The sequence below is a fragment of the Corvus brachyrhynchos genome, unplaced genomic scaffold (assembly GCF_000691975.1).
Source record: "Corvus brachyrhynchos isolate BGI_N302 unplaced genomic scaffold, ASM69197v1 scaffold595, whole genome shotgun sequence".
NCBI classification, from domain to species: Eukaryota; Metazoa; Chordata; class Aves; order Passeriformes; family Corvidae; genus Corvus; species Corvus brachyrhynchos.
The window spans coordinates 1,511,644-1,534,778 of NW_008238373.1; the positions used below are offsets into that span (position 1 = coordinate 1,511,644).

The window sequence follows — 23,135 nt, forward strand, 5'->3', positions numbered from 1 at the left end:
TTGACAACATCTGAGATGACATTAGATGAGCATTAGTGAGGCTAAGAACTAATTATTTTTTTATGTATGTGCTTGGCAAGGATGCAAGACAAAATGCAGCAAAAGCAGTTTGGTACTGCCTCAGAGCAGCCCTCAGGGTACTGCACTGTCCCAGTTACCTCTGTGTGAACTGCAGAGGGATGGAGGCAGGGCCATTCTGGTGCTGTACCCTCAGTCAGGCTTCAGGGCAAGGCCAGAGAGAGCTCAGCCTTGTATTTCAAAAGAATTTCAAAAAGGATTTCAGTAGATTTCAACAGTGTGGCTTACTGCTTTACCAGTGTGAAGAAAACTTGCTGTGGGTATGAGCGAGGTGTTCTGGTGCAGTAATCTTCTAGGATGATTGGTTTGACAGCAACAATACTCAGTAGGAACAAACTATGGAATTCCCACGTGTTTTTCTATTTTTTGGCACCTGGTTTATCTTTTAATTTCTGTGTCTCTGAGGGCTATCAAAGGACATGTACTGTGCTGCTTTTTTTTTTTTTTTTGGTAAGCAATTACAGTTTTATGATCTGGTTTGGAATACATAGTCCTTGGAATGACTTGGACCCTAGAATAAAGTCTAGATTTCTCATTTTGCTATGCATACTGTGGAACAAATTCTGATTCACACTTTCCCGTTGGTTGTTACAACTCCTTTAGATGCTTTAGAGCACACAGTGGGGATGGTCTCACAGGATAATAAGCCTAAGTGACATAACAAAAAAGGAAAGAAGCAAACCATAACTGCCTCCTTTTTTGGGTCAAATTGATCTTGTAATTATTTCTAATGAACTTTCTATGTCTGGGGATTTCTTTCATATATTTTATTTGGAAAGTACAGTTAAATGTGCAAGTGATTACTGTGTGGATTCATAAATATAACAAAAATTCTAGAATTTTAAGTCTATGGTTTGATAAGAAGTCTAAAACCAATACAATATTCCAATGTCTCCAAGACAGCCCTTTTGCATCAAAATTTTTTAACACATGCCCACTATTACTGTATCCCACAGCCATAGGGAGGAGAGGAGAGAAGATCCAGCAGGCAGGGATTGTGCAGCAAGATTGATTTATTTAATTATTTTACAAACTCTTTTATAGACTTTTTTCTTCATAGTCTAATTGGGCAAAGGATCAGCCACCCCCCTGGGTTGATTGGCTAAAATCCTAAAACATCCATTGTCAAAATATTTTTCTACTGTACTATAAACAAGGCTTTGCAAGGTCGCAGGTGTTCATTGTTTATAGAACTCTGCTACTATCTTCCATGACAGAGAAAAATATCCCAAGGGCTTAGAAAGAAGCAGGAAAATTTCTTGCTAACAGCAGTTTTGTATCCACAGCCCACAACTACTTGGGTATGGAGAAAGGACTACTGCTTAGGAATGAATGTCAGAGTTGACTTTCAGTGATGTTTTAGAACTATTCCTAAAGTTAAGCCAAGGTTTAACTTCACTTCTGGGAGTTTACAAATGTTACCAAGGGCAAAACCAACTCAGAATGGAACCTGATCTCCTCCTCTCTGTTTTAAGCCCAGATGGAAATTAAACACCATGCAGCCACTTGCTCAACCCACGCCTCTCTGCCCCCTCACCATGGTGGAATGGGGAGGAGAATCAAAGTAAAACTTGCAGTTTGATATGAGAACAGTTTAATAATTTAAAATAAAGTAAAATACAACAGTAATGGTAAATGATGATAAGAATGATAAAATTATAATAAAAAGGAAAAACAACTGATGCACAATGCAATTGGTCATCACCTGCTGACTGATGCCAAATCCCCCTTCCTGAACCCAGATTGGCCACATTTCCAGATAGCTCCCCAGTTTATATACCAGACATGATGTTCTATGGTGTGGAATATCCCTTTGGTCAGTTTGGGCCACCAGTTGTGTTCCCTCCCAGTTTCTTTTGTGTAGCCCCTCACTGGCAAGGCACGAGACAAGACAAAAGTCCTTGACTTGGGGTAAACATGACTTACCAAAAAACCAAAACATCATTGTGATATCAACTCCATTCTCATTCCAAATCCAAAACACAGCACCGTAACAGCTACTGAGAAGAAATTAACTCGACCTGGCTGAAACCACGATGCTGATGCAAAAATCTTCAGTTTGCATTAGGCTGTAAGGTATACACTGGGTATTAATATGTTTAAGACTGTTCCTGGTCCAAGTGTGTCATGAATGTCCTGATGTCAGACTAACTATGCTGGATATATAGCATTAAGAGGTTAAATATTTTTATTACTTTTACCCATTTATACTATCTTAGAAGTCATGCTATCTGCAGTCTAATCTCAGCAGAGTTAATCAGAATTTACGGAGTCTGAAGCCTCTTTGGTCAGCATCTTTTTATATTAACTCTCAACTTGCAACAGTAGTTCTTATGCTAATAGAGCTATAAAATATTTGAGATAATACTAGAAGCACCAGGCTGTTTTAGAGTGAGGAATGATTAAAATGTAATGTCTGTGTTTGTCAGAATTTGTCATTTTTGTCATAACAATCAGATCTGGGGTCCTTGATATTGTAAGATTTCCCTAGACACCACCTTTAGAACTCATGTCCAAAAGGCAATTTTTGATCTGTAAATAAAGATTTCTTTTAAAATAGGGTTTAAGTGCTTTTACCTAAGTGATCTGTTCTGAATGCAGGATTTTGGGAAGTCCTGCCAAATGTTGCGAGGCAGTGAATATTTTTGTAAATGCATTTTTCACTGTTCGAATTCAAAGATCCTATCTAATTATCTTGAAGTAGGATTATGTACGAAGGAATAAATCCTGGTAAGAGTGTGTATGATGACCATGAACTAAAATGCAAATCTACACAGTTTCAAAGGAGATGAAAAGGTAACGAACATGGATCTTTCCTTTGCCCTCCTTGTGATTCCCTCTTCCCTTTCTGCTTTGTCTAACACATAAAAGCCATTTAAAACCATTTCAGTGTACAAGTTATTCCTTATGTTTCTCTTGCAACATGATGTACTGCAACAAGATGTGGTAGGGTAATGATGGAACAAAGAGGCATACAGTAAACAAATATGTCTCTAAACATTCTCCTTCAGAATAATGACCTTTTCAGAGAAGTTTAACATATTAAATGCATTCAAGACATCAACATCCAACATGTTAAGTTAGTTGTAAGAGGGGACCATACAGAAATACAGTCTTGTGGTTTTGTATATGGAATGCAACCTCTTTAATTTAGTTTCTGGAACTTTATAAATAGCTTAGCTTTCGATAGAAATGGAGGACATCTGCTGTGACAGTCATGAAGTAGTTAATATTTAGAAGTCCAGAGTCTAGTGATGCTAATATTTATTCCCAAAATATCAAAGGAAATGCCTTCACTGACTACAGTAGGCTTTGATTCATGTCTCTGAGAAGACATAGGGTGGGAAAAAATGTCAGGATTCTGCAGCTTTCTGGAACTGAAAGAAACTCCAGTCTGTTTTAAAATCGGAAAGCTTTAATTTAATCTAGCATTGCAATGTTCCAGCAAATCTAAAGTTTTTAGAAAGTTTTTTATTTAGTGTTTGTTTCCTTAGTTGTCTCTCACATTTTGCAGCCGCTGGAGGTTACAGTGACTTGTCAAAGGTCAGTTGGTAGCAAAGTGGAGAAGAAAATCAAGGATTCTGAAGTCCTCATTAAGTGACTCCTGTGCTTTATGAAACTTGTTCTGTTTTTCCTAAATGCCAGAGGAATTTTATCACTCATGATGTGTGTAGGTATTTTACTTTTCTCCGACCTCATTTGAAACAATTTTAAAGAACAGAATTAGGGTTTTCTGTATTTGTAGACAACATCTGCAGCCCCTTAATTTTTCCAGATAAAGACTAGTTGTGTAATGTATTACCTCTTTTCAGCCAAAAGTAGGTTTCTGCTTGGAAGGTGTAGGTGCTTGCAGACTACCTCTATTTATTATATTCTAATTTATTAGTGTGGAGGTCTCTTTCAGCATAATCACTCTGTATAGGAAAATGCAGCTTTTTTTTTTAGTAAGAGTCCCATTTTTTGTAGCAATTTTTCATATCTAATATATTTGCAGTATGAGACAGGTAATTCTAAATGCTTCCTAACACAGCTACAGGATTAACTGAAGTAGTGCTTCAGTTGTTATACCCAGTTACTTTCCATCCTTTAAACTGGTAAACCAGATAGATAAACTCATGATGGAAAAAGTCTCTTTCAAGAGACTTGTGATTTTTCAAGTGAGAAATGGCTTTATCACAATCAAACTTTTCTGTTCTGAAAGTAACTTTCTATGAAAATTGTTCTGATTCAAGCATCCAGTTTGATCCAACTGGATCTATTACAGAGATTCTGACTTTTCCAATTAACCAACTACATAGCAGTGGAGAGATTTGAGATTGAGTTGAGAATGTCTTGTCCACCCCTATGGCTGACAGAAAGATGGGTATGGCATTCAAATTTCCAATGTGCATTGTGTCATATATACTGCTTACTGTACCAAATAACTAGAATGAGTTTGTCCTGGAAAAATAAAATTTGGCCAAAAAATAGCATTCCATAATTCTGTCCTGCAGTGTTTTGCCTAATTTTTTTTTTTTCTAGAGCAAAAAATAATTTCACAAACGAATTTATGGGGTTTAATTCTGGTTTCTTTTGGTTTTATGGTTTCTAACTTTAATTTGCTCAAATCCATTTTCATTTTTTGGTTCTTAAGTTACAGTATGTCTGATTTTAAATTGTTCTAATCTCATTACATCCATATAATAATATGTGAATACCATAACAAAAGAATATCTCATTTCTCAATCGTGTATCAGATAGAATAAAGAAATGGTTTTACAGCCATGGTTCACAATTTTCAAAGCTCACATATTTCAAATCTGTTAATGACTGCTGCTCTACTTTCTTTTGTGGTGCAAATGTGATTTGACAATAAAGACATAGAATATTTCTAATCAAAAGGAAAATTACTGCAAAAGAAAATAAAATGTAGATACTGTAAATGTCAAACTATGACTAAATTGGGCAAATATGGAACATCCAGACCTGATTTACTTTAAAGTGTCTAAATCATGAGAATTCAAAAGCTCTAGTGTTTTGATGGGAAGAGAGCCTTTTCTGCTTTCTTTATTCCAAAGGAAATTAAAGTATGGTTGGTTTTTCTGTGAAAATATAACATGAATTCATAAGACAAATTCATGTTTTTAAAAACAGAGGAAAATTAAATAAGACAGAGGCATATAGTCCATTTTAAATTTCCTTAATTCCTTCAGACCAAGTCCAGTGGTGTGCTAGAGCTGATGCTATTGCTACATACAACTGAAAGGAAGTATCACAAAAAGTGTTCTACTTTTCCTAATTTTGCTGCAACCAATCAAAATATAAATTGGGAAATGTCACACTGGAATGGGCTCCTATTTCACAAAGCACTGGAACATACAAACTCATTGCTGTGTCACCCACTGTCTTTTGATATGTCAGTTCACTGTTTATTAATAAGTTTTTAGTTACTTCCATTTTCTTAGAAAATTTCAGCCTTAATGTTTACCAACTGTTTAAGTGCTTTGATAAATAAACCTTTACTGAAATTGCTCCTGAATCATTACATGGCAGAGAATCCTTGTGAAAATACAGCAGTGTAGAGTGGGAGAGAGAACAAACGGTGTCCTTTTTCAATGTGTGGAGAAAGAAATCGGGTAGATTTAGTTATAAGCGATGAAGACGAGAAGTCAGTCTGTGTGTGTTTGCGGTGGACATACAATGGTATTAGGTGTGGACTGGCGTTACTGCTCTTTAGCAATGATTTCTTTTAAGAAAATTACTGTGAAAGCCTGCTTTGATCAAAGAGTATGGCTAACTTAGCTTTCATTTGTAAATAAGGAACTTTCATTTCTGTTTTGCCCATTCATTGTGTAGAATCAAAAACCCTTATCAAAATTCTGACTAACTCTCTTCTTCTGAATAACTGCTAAAGGAAGCAATGGGCTACATTCAGTCAATCAAGTTATTTTTGCTATATCTTAAGTAAATTTTAGAAGAACGCCAGGATTTTGTGAATGCCATAGAAATGTTTCCTCTGTCTTAGGGAAATAAGATTTTAAATTCATCTTAGACTCTGGCTGATACAGTTAGAATTCTATACAGGAATAACTCTGGGAATGTTGAGAAATTATAAATAAAATAGTGGCAATTTTGACATTCTTTGCAAAATAACATTCCTTATTTTAATTACATTTTAAAATTTTGTTTCATAGCAAATACATTTTGTTTGGGTGTTTTTCCACAATCAACTTAAAATATATTTTTAAACTGTAAAGACCAATGCAGGGAAAAACCTCCCTTTTATTTCCACATAAATTCACCCCAGTGTTTTTGGTTTTTAAATGCATGTAGAACTTATTTTTTATTACTCCTTGCTGAATAAGAAGACCTACAACCTATTTATCTTAAATCTTCTAATGTTCTGATTGATGAGAAGCTTGACTAATCTGTATAATCAATAAGAGATGAAAAAACTTGCTTGACATGTAGAAATACATAATTTTTGTCCCTGAAGGGCAGGCTAATATTTGTATGCATTGCTTGTCTTACATGAACCTATAGTTTGCCCTGCAGTTCCTGAATTGCTACTAGCAACAGCTATATGAAATAATTTTGCTTTTGAGCATGAAAATTAGTACTCGAGTGTGAGTGATCTTCTCAAGAGGAATAAAAAGATGATCAGTCCTGGAGCTTCTGCTGGCTCGAAGGGGAGATGATAATAAGATTTTTAATAAGGAGGGAAAATGTACTGGTGTTATTGGAATGCTGGTAGCTAAATTTTTATGAAAAAAGGTTTAAATGTTCTGATGTTCTGTTTCATTTATTTCAGTACTCTTCTTGATATGTTTTGGGAGGGGTTGGGGTTTTTTTGTTTGTTTGGTTTTGGTGTTTTCTTTTTTTTTTTTTTTGCATAGGGAATGTACAATGATTGCATCTTCTGTGGACTTTATCCATTAATTATCTGCATTTTTCACTTGGCAGATCAATAGTTCAGTATTTAATTTGTTTTCATTTCCTTTGCATTTTTCTTTAAGTGAAAACGGGTGAATTCAACATGCTTTAAGAACTGACATAGCCAGAACATCCACAGCTGGCTATTTTCTATCTATTCAGAGTAGATAAGAATAAAATATTTGTTTTCAAGTAAGTTGTGTAACAGAGGGTGAACAGACTACTGTGCAACCAATCCATCTGTCATATAATGCTACATTACTGTATTACATCAACAGCCTATTTTTTAAAATGCCAAATAGAATTGATACTGAAAGCTTTCTATACTGTAATGCAATTAAAAACATTTTTTTTGTACAAGAGCTTGGTTTAAAAGTCACTAGTAAAAATTTATTTTGATGGTAGCAGTTTTACTTCTGTATTTAATGGAATTTAATGCCTCAGAGCAATTTCAAGGACAAAGAGAACTAGAAATGTAGTTTTTATATAGTATCTTTGTTCTTTAGGTGCTGAAATATTAGCAGAAGATGAACTTGCCTCCTTCAGTCTTCCTGCGCCATAGGGCAGAGAGCAATGCAGAAATCACCAAACTACTTAGGCTTTATCTTCTGCATGTGCTAGTGAGACATTGGTATAGAGTGCCCAGAGAGATGGTGGATGGTCTATCCCTGGAAACATTCCAGGTCAGATTGGATGGGGCTCTGAGCAACCTGCTCTGCTTGAAAATGCCCCTGCTCATTGCAGGGCATTTGAATGAGATGAGCTTTGGAAGTTCCTTCCAACCCAAGCCATTCTATGATTCCATGATTCCATAGTTCTATGATGCTATGACAGATGTTCCTCCTTGCAGTTTCTTTGTGAATGGAGAAGTAATCCTGTGATTTATCAGCTTTTAATAAGATGAATTATTTATTGTCTAGAGCATGTTACAGAACCTTAAAATATAGGCAGGGTCATTTTCTAAATTGTTATTCAACAGAAAATTAGCAGAAGATCATCTTGCCTCCCTCAGTCTTCCCCTCCCACAGGGCAGAGAGCAATGCAGAAATCACCAAACTATTAATCATTGTTTGCCCTAAAATGTTATTTCTGTCAATGTAATTTGAAAGATTTCTTGTAATTACTTTTCGCCTCATCAGTATTTGAAGGATAATGATATTGCACTTTTAAAAAAAGGTTTCATCCTTGGGCAACAGCAGCTGCTTCTCAAATGATCTGCTGCTCTGATGTGGCTTTGTAATGTTTGGGATCATCTGACAAGTGAGGAAAAGAGATTCCAACCAGACAAATATAGATTTAAAACCATTAGTAACAGATGACATAAGATCTACCAATTTAGAAAAAAACCGTCTGGTTTTGCAGACTTTAGAATTAAATGACAATATTTTGGAGTAAATCTAAATGTTCTCCAGAGCAACATCACTTTTTTGTTAGGTGGATGAATATATCATAACTCTGTTATAGCTAAGATTTTTGTGAATATTTTTTGTGAAGGCAAAATGTGCTATTGCCTACATTTCACTTTTGTATCCAGGTTACCCATGTATAAGCTAACTTAGTTCCTTATTTTCCATCTCCTACAAAAATGTTTGCATCTGTTTTCTTCTTTTAAATCCCAGCCTGTGTACTGACCAGAATCTGTTCTTAATTTTTTTTTCCTGTTGAGTTTTGGCATTTTACCTTTCTTCTCTTTTGGAAAAAAACCATTTTGACCACTTTTGTAATATTGTTTTGAAAGGTCCATTTGGGATCTCTGAGATCAGGTTTCCAGCTGAACTTCTCTGTTTCTGAAATACATAGGAGACTTCATTTTTAACGTCAGAACCATCATATCACAGATGATCCGTGCAACTCGGGAAACACCTTGGCTTTGAAAGACTGTATTTTTAAAAATATGTATTTTGCCTAGGAAATAATATTTTGATTGGTGGTAGCACAGTTTAGAAGATAAAATCTTGGCCTGACAGATTAATAAAAATTATTTATAGGTTTATCTGCTTTAAAAATGTATATTTTATTCTGAATGAAGTATTCTTGCAGAAATCTCTCTATTAATAGAAACAGTCTTTCACCAAGACCTCCTTCATGAAGCTGTGTTTTTTTCTCAAGTGCCCATAGTGATATTTCCCTTTCCTCTGACATTCCAACCAAAAAGTTTCATACATGTGATACAAATAATTATTTTACTGAAAGCAGAAATGCAGTTTCCAAAATTCATTGACTTAGATGGTTTTGAAATTTCACCATCTGGATGTATTTTTTCACTCCTTTGGGTAAGCTTTCCCTGGTTTGGTTGTGCAACAGTAGCATTCAAGCTTTGAGAAATTTGTATTTTTAATTGATTGTAATTAAGTTTCTAAGTTCCAAGAAAGCCAGGTAAATAAAATTAAATGCCTTTCTTTATCTATCTGGAATTTAAGTATGAGAGCCATTTAGTTAAAGTAGCAATTTTTGCATCAGTGCATAGCCTTTTATATTTTCTGTATCTGATTGTGACATTTACTAAATATAGAAAATGCTTCTTAGCTAGGAAAGGCCGGAGTAAAAATAAATTATGAAGCATTAATACTCTGAAACAATTTTAAAACATATTTGAAATTTGAATTATTTTGCAAGTGATTAATTCAAAAAAATATAGCCTTTTTTCTTGCTTAATATGTTTTCTGTTGTTTGAAGTTGCATTTTCATGAGGGCCAGGGAGCTGGAATTGCCAACTACCTGCTTTTCCATAGACTTAGTATAGCATTTTCTATAACCTTTTCTTGATTTCAAAGCTGAATCAGTATGACAGATTCCTCCACAGTTATATGATTTTTCTGTAATGCCAGTTGAGTAGTTTTTAGCAAGTACTCCAGTCTGCTCTTCACAATCCAGCTATATAGCATTAGTATACATTTAGTGAACTGGATGTATGTCTTACATATCCAGATGCAGGATTCCTAGGTGAGAGAAAAATTTATTTAATTGAAAAAAGTTGGAAGTAATAGGGCGGTATTATAGGTTTGTTGACAGTGTTCTGACACACAGAGTTCTCAAAAAAATACATTGATAGAAGCAAACTTGCACTACTTTTTGAATTAGAATAAAGAAGAACTTTTTTGGAGGGGGGAGGGGGGAATACAGTATTAAGTAAGTGTTTTCAAATCAACTTATCCAAAGAAATCACGGTGAGAAATAACTGTAGAATGAAGGTGGAAATAGAAGGTTACTGTGAGATCTTCTGTTTACCCCGTGTATGAAGCAGAGAAAAAGTGGTGCATCAAACCATGAGCTCAACACTGGTAGTCCTTCGGAGAAAAGACAGTGACTTTTTGGCATAAATCACTAAGTACAGAATGTCCTTTATGGTATCTTCAAGATTTTCCATTCAATACTGCACAGTTTCATGTGACAGGGATTAACCTGTATTCAGTCTTTACCTAGGGATCATTGACAGCTCTAGCTTCCAAACAGGCCACATAATTACAGGTTAATGACAGGAGTTCAAAGTATGCTTTTAAGTTGTCCTTCTTTCAAAAAGTATTAAAAAAGGTATATGAAAAGCACAAGAACTTCTTGTATGATTTGTATTAAACTACAAGCACTTTTAAATGAAATGCTGGTTTTAATGATTCAGCATTTTAGTTACATGAATAAGACAAGAGCATGCTTAAAATTATCATTCAAACCCACAGTTTTAAATCAGCAAAGTGTGCAGAGCCTTTCTTATTGATGCAAGTTCAATGATGAAATTACAGGGTTGATAGTAAGGAGAAGCCCAGTGGGACTGTTCATTTAATTAGGCCTCAAAAATAATTGCACAGAACTGGCATCAATTTTCAAATAAGTTCAAAATAGCCTTAATTATTCTTAATAAATGACAAAGGTTTGCCCTGCACTCATTTAATGTAAGAACAGGCTTAGTATACATTGTACCACTCTTGTTTTACAGCCAATCTGAAACATTACCTATTTCTTGAATCTGAAACAGTATGGATAAATAGGGCAAATGAATTTGAATCTTAATTAGAAATTCACATTGACAGCTACAAATTAAGCCATAGCAGTAATGACAGACGATGGTTCAATATAGACCTTTGTGCAACATGTGAAGCCAGAACATCTTTTGCTCTCCACAGGTATTCTGTTTAAGGACAGAGTATGAACTATTTGCTCACACCAGTGTTTTCATATACAGAAGGAAAGAAACATGACACAGAGGTGCCAACATCATAGGTACATGTAGAAAATTAGGCTCTTCAAGCTATCTCCAATGCATCTGTTTAATATGACTGGAAACTTTTATGTTGGTTTGTCATTGGATTTTATGATGTCAAATAATTATTTCAGCAAATAGATGCTCTGAAAAGAATGAGATCAGTCATTCTTGTACTCTTTTAATTAAGTTATTCTATAATTTAATGTTCATCAGAGAGTACTTAGGGCTGTTTCCTGTAGAAATATTGCATCTCTGGTCAGAGATGCAATATTGCTGTCTTAGAGAAACTCCCAACTGACTGCTTTTATATCAGCAAGCTCAGAGAGTTCATGCATGACTGCCATTAACAGTTTGATTAGTCTTGCATGTTTCGAGCCATCTTTCAGCACTGTGCTTTAGTCAAAAATCTAAATGTACTTTTCTGAACTTCTGAATATTTTAAACTTGATTTTCATCCCAAGTAGGAATAAAGAGTTGAAATAATCCAATTCTGCATTGAATGGAAAAACTGCCTTGTTTCTACACATTTGATTTAGAAAAAGAATTGTCAGCATTCTTAAACTGAGATTGTTTATTTTACTTTGGTGACTGCCTCATTCACTGGGTAAACTGAAGATCTGCCATTAACCTTCTGTCTCTGCTTCCATGGTTATTTCTCATTGATTTGATCTGGCAATCAGTTTGCCTGTATTGGTGCTTGTCAGTGAAGGAGTCAGAAATGAAGTGGTCCTTCCCTTGTAAGGAACCTTGTATCTGTCTCCTACCCTGCAAGTTTTATTCATCCCGTGTTGCTTGATGTACACCTCTGCACAGTGGGCAGGCTCAGGAAAACTTCCTGCACCTTCTGGCCAGCTGCACTAATGACCTTGGACTCAGTAAAATGTTAAAGTAGGGAAGGGAGAAACTGTCTAAGGAAACATGTTGCATACTGTAAAAAATATACTGTAACTCTTTGTAATTTTTAACAAGTTTGGATGAGGTCTGTAGCTAGTCCCACTGGGCTATTCCACCCCTGCATTTGTATAAAAGGAGAAAAAAGATTTCAGCAAAATTAAGGAAGCTGTAGTGTGGGTGGACCCCAGTACACTCAACGTAAGAGCAATCCCCATTCTGATGTATGATAACTGAGTACAAAATTATGCTTATTTCATTTTGGTATTCCTGAGTATAATTTTAATTCTGTGGCACTGAGTTTATTTAATTTTTTAGGAACAGAAATCAAATTAAGACATCTGTTTATATCTAAGTAGGCCAAAGCTTCAAGTTTTTACCATGTATCTTTTGAACTAACTTAATTCCAGATGAATGACTTTTTCCAGTATCCTTTTATCTAGTGATCACCTTTACGTGGAGTTGATTTAGACTCAATTTTAATGGAAGAAAAAACTCTTGTCCTGCACTAACAGACATTTTGTTTTTCTCTTTTGTTGTGTTTGAATTAATTTAAAAAAAAACAAACCAAAACCCAAATATAAACCATTTCTAAAGATGCAGTGATGCTGAACCTTAAGTTCAACTTGATAATTTTTGCAAGGTGTGCAGATGAACAGCAATGAAATTCTTATTTAGATGTAGAAGTTTAAAGGTCAGGGTCTCCTCCCATAAACCATGGGGCATGGTGGCACTGAGGAACCATAAAAATTCTGCTCTTAGGAGCTGTGCTCATTTCACCTAGCTGTAAGTAGCTGAAGGATACTGCTCCTTGTATGTTCTCAAGACCTCCACTGGTTCTGCTCCTGGGGTAAGCTGGGCATGCCTGCATGCCTAGCTCCCAGTGTGTTCAGAGCAGAGTTAGTTGTCATTATTCAACAGCTCCTGTATCCTGTAGCCCTTCTATTACGGGATATTATCTGCTTTCTTTTTGCTTTAGACAAGATGCATTGTCACTGTTGTCATAGAGTTAGGCTTTGAAATAGATTTCACAGAGTCCTTACATGTCAAGATGAAGACTTCAAATTATCTTCACAAGGAGACAAGTGAAGTTTTAAATATTAATATCATAAGTTTGTTCTGAGTTGCCTATGCATCAGAAGTTTAGTGAGTTTTTGTCAGGGCTAGAATTACCTCACTGGTAAACAAATGGCACATTTTTTGATGAAGACATTTATTTTGAAAGCCTTCTGTAGAATCTGTGCTGCACTGGAGCTTCTTTCTATAAGCTATACTTTCCCAGTTAATGATGTATAATGATGACTGAAAAGCTAAAAGATACGGTTACACAACTTCCTCTTCTCGAGCATATTGAGCTTCATTTGCAGAGTGATCTGGAAGAAAATTATTTGTGGGTTTGTTTGAGTTATTTGAGAAGGTTTAGGACTAAAAAGGATCCCACAGCAAGATGAGGGCCAGACAGGTTTAGCCAGGTAAGAACATATAAGTAGAAGACAGTCTAATTCTGAGGTGAAATGAAGAAGCTTCTATTTCACTTTTAAGTATTGGGTCAGGTGACTCAGAAGCAAACAATGATACATCAGGCAGGAAAATTATTACATCAGGCAGCAGCATGTGTTTCTCAGATTAGGCTTCTTGAGCAAAATTAGATTAAGATTTTCTTTCATCATTATAATTAAACTATTCTGCCCTTTTCATTGTCTTGGGTCATTGTTGATGAATGACAGAGGAGTGCCTTTACTGCTGCTTCCCAAATATAATTAAATTTGATGGTTTTCAGTGGAAGCGGTTATATATTTGCTGAATTTATAGCAGCCGAAACAGAAATAGCAACTATGTATATTGGAAGTTAAGCTGTGCACCTGCATATGTTGGATTGGATAGATTTGAATCTTTAATTTAAACTTTTTCTTTTAAATTGCCCTTCATTTTCTAGAGTTCTTGTGTTTAAGATTTAAGATAACCACAAACCACAAGAAACTTTTTAGATTTCTGTGCAAGAGGTCAACTGTACCTAATTAGTGGACTGCTGTTGTGTTGTGTGTTCAGAACATTCCTACTCAGGAAGTAATCTTTGTTCACTGAGTTAACCAGGCAGTTCACAGTGGTGCTGTCTGGAGTGTAAGCTGCCTTTTGCACAGAATTCACTCCCTTGCAGAATTCACTCCCAACACGGAGCAATAATATGAGCTTGATATAAAGGGGAAGGTGTAATTTTGCAGTGCAGATATCCTAAAGTTCACTTGGCTAATCAAAACCAGAGGACTCTCCCAGAGCTTCAGTCCATCTGAAAGTTAGATTTTATGCTGTTTACATTAAATACTGTCCATGAAGAAAGTTTAGGAAAGCATATGTAAATGTCAGTTGACAATTTATTCCATGTACTCTCAAAAGACTGACTGCTGGCAGCACTGGGCATTTAACATTTGCACTCCTGTGTTCTTGAGCAAGCAGTAACTGCATCTCTCTACCTGTAATATTATGTTTGAGAAGCGTGGCCTGTGTTTGTAGTAATCCTTATTATATTGCAAATACACTTTTAGCGTGCTGCCTTATGTATTAATTGTCTTCTATAGTTTTTCCTAGTGTAGTGCACATTATTGACTCTGCAGTTCTAGCAATATTCTCACAAGCCTACTCTGCATGTGTGGAATTTATCATCAAATATGATCAGCAAAAATATTCACTTGAATTTAAGTGACTTCTTATTCACTTAAGGGCACAATAAGACTGTTCACCAACTGAATTTGGAAGGGGTGGATACAAGCCTTCAGGTACTATGTGGATAAAAATGTACGGACAGATTCCATCTCATATACAGTTGTTGACAAGTATAGATATGCTTGACAATTTCTTCAGAAATCTATTAATAGCCTTTTCTATTTAAATAACTAAATTCCATGTCAGATGAATATTGGTTGTTTTCTTCTCTTACATTTTGCACATTGCTTAATGCTGAACAATAGACTGAGTTTTTCACACCTTGCTAAGAATATCTGCGTCCTGTGTGTACTTTTTGGTTTGGACAATGACACTGGATTTGTATTCCTTGGGTTGTTAATGTCTGATCTGTAAGTACATGGAACATGGGAAGCTCCAGACACTCTCTGTATAAATAGGTTTTTCATGAGCAGTCAAGCTAAATTTTTTTGTTTTCTGTTTTTGTGGTTTTCTTTTTTTTTTTTTGGTTGGTTTATTTTTTTGGTTTTTTGTTTTGGGGTTTCTTTTGTATGGCTATTTGTTCTTTTTCCTAAGTACACCACTGGTGTGCTCAAATGCTGTTCCCTTTCCTGGCTCTATACAACTCCCTTATTGGGCCAATTAATGCACAGCTGCACCCAATGCTGCTTTGCTATTTGCTAATGTGGGACATCTGCCTTCAGGGGAAATAGGTGCATGACAGAATTTTGTCTGTTAGTCTGCTTCCACAACACAGCCCAGCCACAAACTTTTAAGGAATTTTTTGGGAACCTATTAGGTGTACAGAAGTGACATAGAAAAAAATTTTTAAACTTTGACTAATAAAAGAGTGTAAAATGCCCTGTCACACAGAATTGTTCATATGGAGTATGTCGGTGATTTAAGTAAAAAGAAAGAATAGTTTTAATTAATTTCATCAGAGTTTTATTGAACATTTTGAGAAGTTAGATATTCAAAGAATGAAAGATGGAAATGATCAAATATGTAAACTTAAATTATGAAATGGGCAAGAAGTAAAACTGACACTGTAAGCCAGTGACTCTGCTTGAATATTCTTTGTTTTCCAGTAAAAGGGTTTTCCCATCATAGTTCATAGGAAAGTGAACCTTTGAGTTAGGCACAATTTATAAAATGTGTGGTCCAAATTAGCCTAAAAATTGAGTTGGAAAACTGAGCTAATGTAAAAATATATATATAAGAAAATCAGCAAATTGATTTAAAATATTTTTATACCCACTCCATTATTACCTACAAAGAAATCTTATGTTTCTGGCTCTGGTGTCTCCAGGGATGCAAAATTACAACATGTTGTATTTTGTTCCCCCTTCTCAAAAGAAAAGCAGGAGTTTTTGCTTTGAACTTAAAAGCTCTCTTTTTGTTTTGAACATTCTGTTTGAGAACTCTATCAGTCCCCTAAAAGTCTATGTGTGTCTATTTTGCTTTTATATGTGGTATAATACCATTAAAACAATCAAAACATGAAGTTTAATATCCATCAATGGTTTTTGACAAGTTCTTTTAGGTACTTTAACTAAATGTAATCTTAACGAAGTTGTTCTGCATTGCTATTTCTTTCTCAAGAGTCCTTGAATACATATATTTTTTTACTGTTTTTCATGAATAAATTACTTGCAGTTTTAGACTGTTCAATAAAATTATAGAATATAAATTAAAGAAAGAAATAGAAAGAGTTGATCTGTCATTCTGAAAGATTGATCTAGGATTTCTTGGAGATTAATTTTAGGAAATAATTCTGAATTTATTTATTCTTTTTTTTTTTAACGTCTCTGTTCAGATGGAAGACGTCATAGCCCGCATGCAAGATGAGAAAAATGGAATTCCTATTCGTACAGTGAAAAGTTTTCTTTCCAAGATTCCCAGTGTCTTTTCTGGTAAGAGTCAAAGTGAATTTCATGCTATTTTAAAGTTTTCACTCTGCCTTATGTAGGGGGATGTTCTAGTGGGAAACACTTTCAAATAAGTACTGTTGAGAATTCAGTCATCTAGTCTGGATGAGACATTTCCTATCCTTTGAATACTTTAATTATAGAAGTTTTTGATGTTTCTCTCAGATTGGAGTGGGTTTACACAGAGATGTTTTTGTCCTGAAAATTAGGTGAAGGGAATACTTAATTTACTACAAAAAGTTAATTCTCTCAAAATGGCAATATTTTTATTACAGGTCAGGTCTGGTTTTTAGCTATTTTCCATAGCAAGTGTGAGGTTAATGTATGGGCCAGTACATGAAGATAAGAAATTTCATAGCAGCAGAACAAAAGAAAAATCATCACCACACTCTGCAACTGATACTGATTAGGGGCTGTGACATTTATTAGAACATTCATGATCTGCTTCTGTAGCTGGGTGCCTGTGCCTGAGAAACTAAGGCTGAGATCTTTGTGGTGATTTGAAAGACAGCTGTAAACTTTATAGCTAGTTCAGGTCAGTATTGTCATAGGCACAAAAATCTGTGCATTTATTAATTAGCATATACTTATTCTGATATTTACATAATTTTACAGCAATTTATGCATTTATGTATATGGCTATATACTCCAATGTGTATGGAGTTCCTTTGAAATAGGTGCCATTGTCTAACCTAATTTTCCCATATTCCATAAGAGTGTATCCTTACACAGAAAGTATTTATAGAAGTTTCTACTGTCCAGAACAGCAAGAAGAATTCTATATTTTAATTTTCAACCTTTGGAATGTTTTTGCTAGTGAATAATCGTGTCATAAAGAAGGCTAGGGCCTTAAGAGTGAAAAAATTGCTTCATGATTTTAGAAACTACTTGCACAAAAACTAGTCTCTGAAGAATGGACCTTTATTTGCCATGGGTCAATGCAGCATGGCATCAAACTGAATAATTGATATTAATTGTTAATCTCTGCCTTACCTTGTGTACTCTGGATTTCAAAATATACAGACCAAAATGTCTTTTTTTTCCTTTTCACTGGAATAGACATCATACTTTTAAAGGTTGTGTTAGAATTTATATGCAGTTATACATAGTGGTTACTGAGGTAACAACTTTTCTATTGATGCATTAACTTCATTAGCTTCAGATGGAAATAAAAATCATAGCACAGTTCATTTTTTTCCTCTTTCCTGATTTTCTCCTTCAAATACCAGGGGGTAGCAGTAATTTTTGGTACACATGACTAAAACTCCCACCAGAACAGTATAACTGTCATTTTGGTTCCATTTATCAGCTTTCCTGTCAGTTCTCTATACTGAATGGAATCTGAAAGCTTCAAACCTATGTCCTCAGTAGCTGATTTCATTCAGTGTGCTAGGAGTTTATGTGTGTGTAGCAAATGAATATCGGCTTGAACTCAAAACTGTTGATTGCTAGGAAACATGGGAATATTGTCTAAGGATCATGATGACAGTAATGCAAATATATTTAATAAAAACTTGTAGTACTGTTAATACCCACAAAAGCATCGAAGTAGATGCTCTCCAGTTAAAATATACATACATATATGCTCATGTATTTTTATATACATACATAGATGTGTGTGTGGGGGGGGTGTGTGTGTGTGTGTCTGTGCATAAAAGATGTCTTGTAAGAAGCCATCTGTCCAGGATTATGCCCCATAAATACTGGAGTTTTGCAATTGTTTGCTATTTTTTTTTTGTGGAGGAAGCAAAATGGATAGTTCTACCACAGTGAAATGATGTTCCCTGCAAGCACTTAGAAAAGAACTCTATGAGTCCTTTAAACAACTTGTAAAAACTAAGGATGCCCATAAATTGTCTGTAGGAATAGGGTCTTGTGTGATATCGTTTTAATTGTTATTATATGTCGTTGTATACATATTTTAATTTTTATGTACTTTTATTTCACACTATTGCTTCTAAAAATGGCAAGTGAGAAACTAGTTGAAAGAGCCATCGCTTTTTTAATGCTGAATTACTGACCATCTCTAAGATGACTGCATTAGCAAAATCAGCCTGAGGAATGGTATTTGAATTTAACAGAAAGTTGTGATTGTAATAAATAGGATGATGTAATTATACTATCTCATTTACTGGGTCATTCCTGAAATGTTTTCACAAATAAAATATCCACAGAGAGAAATATTTGAAATACAGATATCTCCCTATACACTATACACATTTTTGTGCTTCAGAAAAATATAGTCCTAAATTAAAGATTATTCTACTTTGTGAAATTTTGAAAATATGAGGAATCATTTTGCTTTATATTGCATATATTCCACACATTCATAGAGAGTGAATAAAAATTTGAAACTTTTAAGGCTCTAAGGAGAAATGTAGGCAGGAGATTTTGCTCCTTCTATGTGATTATGCTTTTTGATGAACAAAAGGAGGACTTACTGTCGTTGTCATCATGCTTTTGAAATGTTTAAGAGGAGTGAAGAATATAGTGTATATCTTGCTGTTCAACAATAATAATTGCATGAAGGTTGTAATGGGCATTCTTTATTAACATGGATTAGAGTACTAGAATTAAAGAGGAGGTGATTTTCCTGGTCCATGGTTCACCTTTAGACCTGGAAATGGATTTAAAAAAACTTGCTTGAAATGATCAGTTTAGGGATTCCGACATATGAATCATAGAGATTAGAAGGAGCTCTAAAATATCATTTTTATTTTGGCTAAGGAGGGATACAAAAAAATGCCAAAGCTTTGTTGTTCACTTTGAAGCAGAAAGAATCAGAGTTTACTGACAAAGCACTGCAATAGTTGAGGGTTCTTTTGGAGGTCTTTGTGGGATGGTGTGGGTGGTTGAGCCAGTATTAGTGCTGAAAGCTTCACAAGCTAATCAGAACATGAATATTTCATTAGGTAGATGTAGTGATGTCTTGTGGTCATTATGGAATATCAGAGTGATTCTTCATAGCGCTTTAAAGCATGTAATACTTGGGTGAGCTTGGTGATGAATAAAACCTGTGGAGAATGTTCCAACTGAGTGGTGTATAAGCTTGAGTGTGGAACATGAGAATTTTTATTGAAGGAGGAGGGAGAACTATGAGAAATGTAAGTTCGGTTAAAGAATGCACACAGAGAGAGAATAAAAACTATTCAAGAAAAACATGCTCATACTAGTTATTACTGGCTGTTTCTGATGCATGGCTCAATGATTTTGGAATGTAGTCACAGCTTGAACCAACAAAAATAGAAGAAAGAGATCAGTAGAAAGGTGTGTTTTTAACATCTCCTGTGTTAAAGAGAAAATGAAAACATTAATTTACCTTTCACTGGAAAATATAATCCATGTGAAGTCTTTAGTTTTTTCTCATTCCTGTAGGTGAAGCTGATATGGTATCTTTTCCATATAAAAATTATGTTTTCCCATTTTTTTGAAAGATTATTGCCATCATATCTAATTTTTTAAAATGTTTTTCCTGATCTCAGAAAATACTTATTTCTCTTTTATCTTGGAAATCATGAAAATAATGAGATATTGCAGCTTAATTAGCAAATGTATTAATATAATGGTTGATTACCAGTCTTTAAGCACTAGTAGCAGTATGCTTGGTAAAAAATTAAAGAATGTATGTGTTTAAACATAAAAAAATAAAACTTAAAAGCAGACCAGCAGTCTCAGTAGCCTGGTCAGATGTAGTGAGATACTCCAGAGGAAAGCAGTGTCATAGTAGCTCATCTCACTCACAAGTCACAGGTGGGTGAGCCCAAGGAATGAGTCACAGGGGCTACCTGCAACTGTCTTATTATATAGAGGCAGGCAGCAAAAAATGAAGAGCCGTACAGTGGGAATTGGATGACTCAGGGGACTAATAACAGGAAAGAGAGTTTCTCATTAGTTTTGATCTTTCCAGTTGAGTAATAAGTTGTTAACATCTGATGACTTCTCAGTGCTGCATGTGAAATTAGTTGATTGGTTTATCCACTTCACTACTGGAGATTACCGACCTGAAAGACAAAATGGAATAGAAAGCTCTACTACTTGGTTTGACAGGAAGTAAAAGCCACAAGGCACAGCACTTCGATCATCTGGTACCTTTGGAGCAAAGTAATGTTACATAATATGTAAATAAAAGGATTTTGGAATTTCCATTTTTGATAGATTTTCCAGAGTAAATTAACCATTTGGGAGAAACTAGGATTCCCATCTCCCAAGTCTTGAATTTTATAGACCTTGTTTTTAACTTCAGTGTCTCCTGTGCTGGGTTAATGACAGGTTCCTACTTGCTTGTTCTATCCATTCCTTCATCTCTCTTTTCTTGCACTGTCCTAATGGTAGAATCACTGCTGATTTCTTTATGCCAAATGAGCCTTTTGTTTCTTGTAAACCAGGCCTTCAGTGTTAAAACTGCAAGCTCACTGCTTTGACAAGGTTCCACTCTTAGTGAAATGCTTTGATGAGAAGCTTGCTGTCAGTTCCTGAAGGACAGAAAATGGATCATTCCCTCTCCTGTGCCCACTCAGATGGGCAGACTGGAGGAGGGACTTGCCATCTTTACAGTTTCACTTTTCAAAGCACAATTTTGAGAGAAAAAAGTTAATAAATCTCTATTCCCAAATGAATGGTTTGTTTGAAGTTATACCACCAGTCTCTCTTGCACGTTGTTTCCATTTGTCACTTTGTCAGAGTGACTGATATGCATTCAAATGTTCATGGTCTTTTGGGAGTGGATTTTTTTTGTGAGTTTTAGAGTCATGAGTAGAAGATATTGACTAAGTGGAGCCATAATATTGGACACACAGTCATTTCCAAGTATTGAGATAATTAAGTGATTAATGAGTGATGCTTTTTACGCTTTACGGAAAACCAAAGTGGATATTTGAGTGCTGTCTGCATCCCTTCACATCTTATTTCTGTTTGTTTGCCTGTCTTGGCCTCATGACTGGCATGGTAACTGACCAGAGAGGGGTGACCTTAAGCTGCTTAAAACTGGACAGGACTTTTGTATCTTATGGCAAATCAGATTTGTGACAGCTTTGTTGTTGGGAAGTGTAGAATGAACAAGCTGTGGTGGGCTGGGATCAAATAAGATGAATGCTCCTCAGAAAGAAATGAAGAACTTTTTCCAATATCTTTAATAATAAAATAATGGAATTGTTTGGGTTGGAAGGGACCTTAAAGATCATCTAGTTCCAGTCTCCTTGCTATGGGCAGGGATATCACCCACTAGATCCAGTTGCCCAGAGCCCCATGAAGCCTGACCTTGGACACTTCCAGGGATGGGGAAGCCACAACTTATCTAAGCAGCCTGTTCCAAGATGATTATGCTTTCCATTTTCATTTTAAGACATGTTATTATCAGATCTTTATTAAATTACTATTGGAATGAAAAGCTTTTCAAAATGTGAAGTTATTTTAAACAGAAAAACAAATACTCATTTAAAGGTTATTTCTTCTTCCTAACCAAACAACAAACCAAAAAATTTTATTATGCTTACTTTTCGATTCAGTGGCAATTGCCATGGGAAGCATTAGGAAAAAGAAGGAAATAAAGTGAAAAAAGTCTGAGGCAATTTTGCAAAATTGTCCTAGGAAACTAAAATATACTGAAAACTCATTGAAAAGTCTTTTAAAGTAATCTGTCTGCAAAACAGTCATCATAAATGTCTGTTCCCTTAAAATATGAAAAGATTATTTTTACAGACATTTGCAAAAGAAATAGATATAGAAGTCATGCAATGATGGAAAAAAAAATCTTAATAGTTATTCACTTGTTGTGAGATGGAAAATTGCTGGGAACATTCATCTTCTTTGAGGTTTGTCCAAATGAAGCGCTCAGTTTGAATTAGATGATCCCATTTCCCAAATGCATGCTTCCTCCCAAATGCTTGTTTCTAGAGAATTAGCTTTGGACCTTGTTGATCATCGCTAGAAATTTTTGCTACCTTTTCTTACTATGTTGCTTTGTAGAGAAAATACTTCTGTCCCTTTGCTACACCTTCTTACTAATCTCTTTGTGTGTAAGATTTTGCCATTGTTTTAAGTGGAACAGGATTGGAGCTTTGAAGTGTGAGAACTTTTAAAACGAGTATGGGAAAACCTACTGCATTTACCACAGCCAAAATTTACTGACATCCATTCTCTGGACACTGGACGTGTAACATTCATGGAAAATGTGGGGTGAAAAGGCAGCCCTGAATCAGCTTCACATAAACCTGAAATTATCAGGAATTCCACAATCTATCACAGCTTCAATTTCAGTAGTGTGCCATTTTCCCTCTCATTAACACCAGTTAATAATTTTGGTTTGCTGGTTGTCCATTGGCAACAATGAGTAGTCCTTTGAGAAAACCGAGAGAATAGCCCCATCCAACCCACACATACAAACATAAGTATCACACATATTTAGGCCATTTGTATTTGCCTATGGAGGCAGTGCATAATGTATCAGCTTA

General features: G+C 35.2%; 1 protein-coding gene across 12 annotated transcripts in view; it reads left to right on the forward strand.

Annotated features, from left to right (window-relative positions):
* The window catches only part of RGS7 (regulator of G-protein signaling 7), a 240,100-nt gene that overhangs the window by 86,499 nt on the left and 130,466 nt on the right, over positions 1 to 23,135 (forward strand). For all 12 annotated transcript variants that reach the window (XM_008635321.2, XM_008635322.2, XM_017736397.1 and 9 more), the window contains exon 2: positions 16,575 to 16,671. In XM_008635321.2, the coding sequence (XP_008633543.1) occupies positions 16,575 to 16,671 (97 nt within the window). The remainder of the gene's footprint in view (positions 1 to 16,574; positions 16,672 to 23,135) is intronic.